The 2,723-nt window shown below is 39.9% G+C and overlaps 1 protein-coding gene across 1 annotated transcript in view; it reads left to right on the top strand.

Annotated features, from left to right (window-relative positions):
* The window catches only part of DOCK10 (dedicator of cytokinesis 10), a 347,252-nt gene that overhangs the window by 295,559 nt on the left and 48,970 nt on the right, over positions 1–2,723 (top strand). Inside the window, 2 exon segments of the mRNA XM_012642470.1 lie at positions 1,109–1,284; positions 1,410–1,526. Coding sequence (XP_012497924.1) covers positions 1,109–1,284; positions 1,410–1,526 — 293 coding nt within the window.

The following is a 2,723-nucleotide window of genomic DNA, read 5'->3' as shown; positions in this document are numbered from 1 at the left end:
TGCTGCCTATGCTTTTGAGGTCATCATATTTATAAAATCATTGCCAATACCAACGTCAAGCAGCTTTTCCCCTATGTTTTCTTGTAGGTGCTAGTACTACAGTTAATATTTACGTTCTTAAAGCACATTGGACAATTTGAATAAATCCACTCTTACTGGGAATTTTACAATTCTTTTCTCCATAATTCCGGCTCACAATACTTGGCTGCCCTCTCTCCTTGCTCCCTCAATCCTTCAGCCAGCTCGTCCTGGTGATTTTACCTGTACTGCTCACCTGCTGCTGCTACCCCAGCCCAGACACCGTCTCATCACTTGTCCCCTCCCTTCCTCGTTGCTCCAGTCTCCTGCGTTGTATCCCTCACCCCACATCTCCCTAGAGTCTAATTCATGCACATTCTTACACAATATTAATAAGTCAATAAAGCACAAGTGTAATCAAGCCACTGATCTCAAAGCTGTTAGTGTCTTAACATTTATTACAGAATTAAATACAAATGGCAGAGGGACCTAAAGGCATCTGTGCTTACGTTTCTCCATCATCTGTCCCCAAACTATCACTTAAGCCTCAATTCTCATCTCTCTTGGCCACAGTGTTTACTGACCCCGACACACCTGTGCTCCCCTCACACCTGTGCTTTTAAAACTCTGTGCCATCGAAAACCCTATTCCTTCTTCTCTCAACCTCCTGTCCTCCCTCCATTGCCTCCATCTGCTCCCACAGATATCTGCACGTCCAAACCTTAAGCATCCTCAAAGGCTCATCTCGACATATTCCTACCCATAACATTTCCTGATTCTGCCAGGCACATAATGCGTTTTTCTCCTCTCAACTCCTGTCATCCCGTAAACATGCTATTTTTGTGAAATTTAACAGCTGGCATCGTATGTTAGTTTGTATTTGTATTTGTGTTTATATATACAGAATACTCCCCTATCTTACTGAGAGCCCCCTGAGGATACAACACATCTCATCTCTGTAGCAAGACTGGATTACTGAATTCCTCACAGTGCTGGAAGGTGTTGATAGCAGTTGCTTGATATCTCTGTCTCAATTACAAAGGAATTACTTTATTTTCGATAACATGATTTCTTTTCTTTCCTCACAAAGATATGCCTGAATATTCGGTCACCAATGAATTTTGCCGCAAACACTTCTTAATTGGAATTCTGCTCCGAGAAGTTGGCTTTGCCCTGCAGGAAGACCAGGATATCAGGCACTTAGCTTTAGCTGTCCTCAAAAATCTAATGGCTAAGCATTCTTTTGATGATCGATACCGAGAACCAGTAAGTGATCTCCCTTCCTGCCTTCCCTAAGCACCACTTAATGGCTCACTGCGTTAAATGCATATCAAACCAACCAGCCTATTGATTTTTATGTGAATCATTCCTCTCGGCCCCTTTTCACCTAGAGAAAGCAGGCGCAGATTGCAAGTTTGTACATGCCCCTGTACGGCATGCTTCTGGACAACATGCCGAGGATTTATCTGAAGGACCTGTATCCTTTTACTGTCAATACATCTAATCAGGTAAGTTTGCACAGTATTTCGAATTTCTGTTTTAGTAAACAATGTGTCTTTTTTATATTTTTGCCCTGGAGAACCATTTTCCCTTATCTGTGAGCAAACTAGGAATTAAACAACACTTTTTGCTAGGTATTCACATCAACGTTGTTCTGGATCAGTCACTTTAGCCTTCCACCTGGCGCATCCTTCAGCATTTTGTTTTCATTTTCTTCTGTTCTCTGCATCACCTTCCAAGTCTTTCCAGTCTTTACAGCTTCCTCTGTTGCATTCATGGCTCCCTCCTCAGTCTCACTATACACCTTTGCTCCATCACTGTCTGTATTAGCTTCATACCCCTCTGGTGTCAGAATAGCCAAGAGCCTTATTTACCATCACAGCCCCAGAGTAGCCTATTTATAACCCCTCCTCTACTGGGCCATCATAGTAACTACACAACAACCCACTTGAGATCTGTTGCCTCTGTTCAAATCCCAGAAAAAATTAACACACTGCTGAATCCAGTAACTGTGGAAGGTATTGCCATACAGAAGATAGGAGCTATGCCTTAGGAATTTTTTCTTTTTACTTTGTTCAAATCCCAGCAGTATCAGTGATTATCTGGGTGACTTTAGAGAAGTTATCCAACCTCTTTAAGCCTCCATTTCCTTATTTATAAAGTGGGATAAAATACCTACATCACACACTCCCTATGAGGATTAAATTGTGCAATAGAAAATATTTATCACGGAGCCTGGCACACGATAAAATATTTAAAATCTATTTGTTAGTAATAGTAATATACATAAGATAATCCATGATAATAATGACATATAATCTGTAATCCATGAATATATCAATAACCAATCCAGCCACTTAGTCCATGTCTAAAAGATTGTTTCTACATCATAAAAAAAAATCACATAAGTAATCAAATTGTGACTAAGAGTATGGTTTTGACTGTATTTGTTTTCACTGCCTACTTTAGCAGAAAACTTTTGCTGGAATATAAAATATCAAATTAAATATCATCTAATTGAAAGCATAATGAAGAAGACATATGTGGGTTTACAATGTTGAAATATCATGATTCCCATTAACCTCTTCTACACTTTGAATACAGGGGTCTAGAGATGATCTAAGCACCAATGGAGGATTTCAGACCCAGACAGCTATGAAACATGCAAACTCTGTGGATACCTCATTTTCTAAAGATGTTTTAAA

Source organism: Propithecus coquereli, unplaced genomic scaffold (assembly GCF_000956105.1).
Source record: "Propithecus coquereli isolate 6110/MARCELLA unplaced genomic scaffold, Pcoq_1.0 Scaffold18, whole genome shotgun sequence".
NCBI classification, from domain to species: Eukaryota; Metazoa; Chordata; class Mammalia; order Primates; family Indriidae; genus Propithecus; species Propithecus coquereli.
The sequence above is the reverse complement of the archived record's forward strand: the minus strand, read 5'-3'. Positions and strand labels throughout refer to the sequence as shown.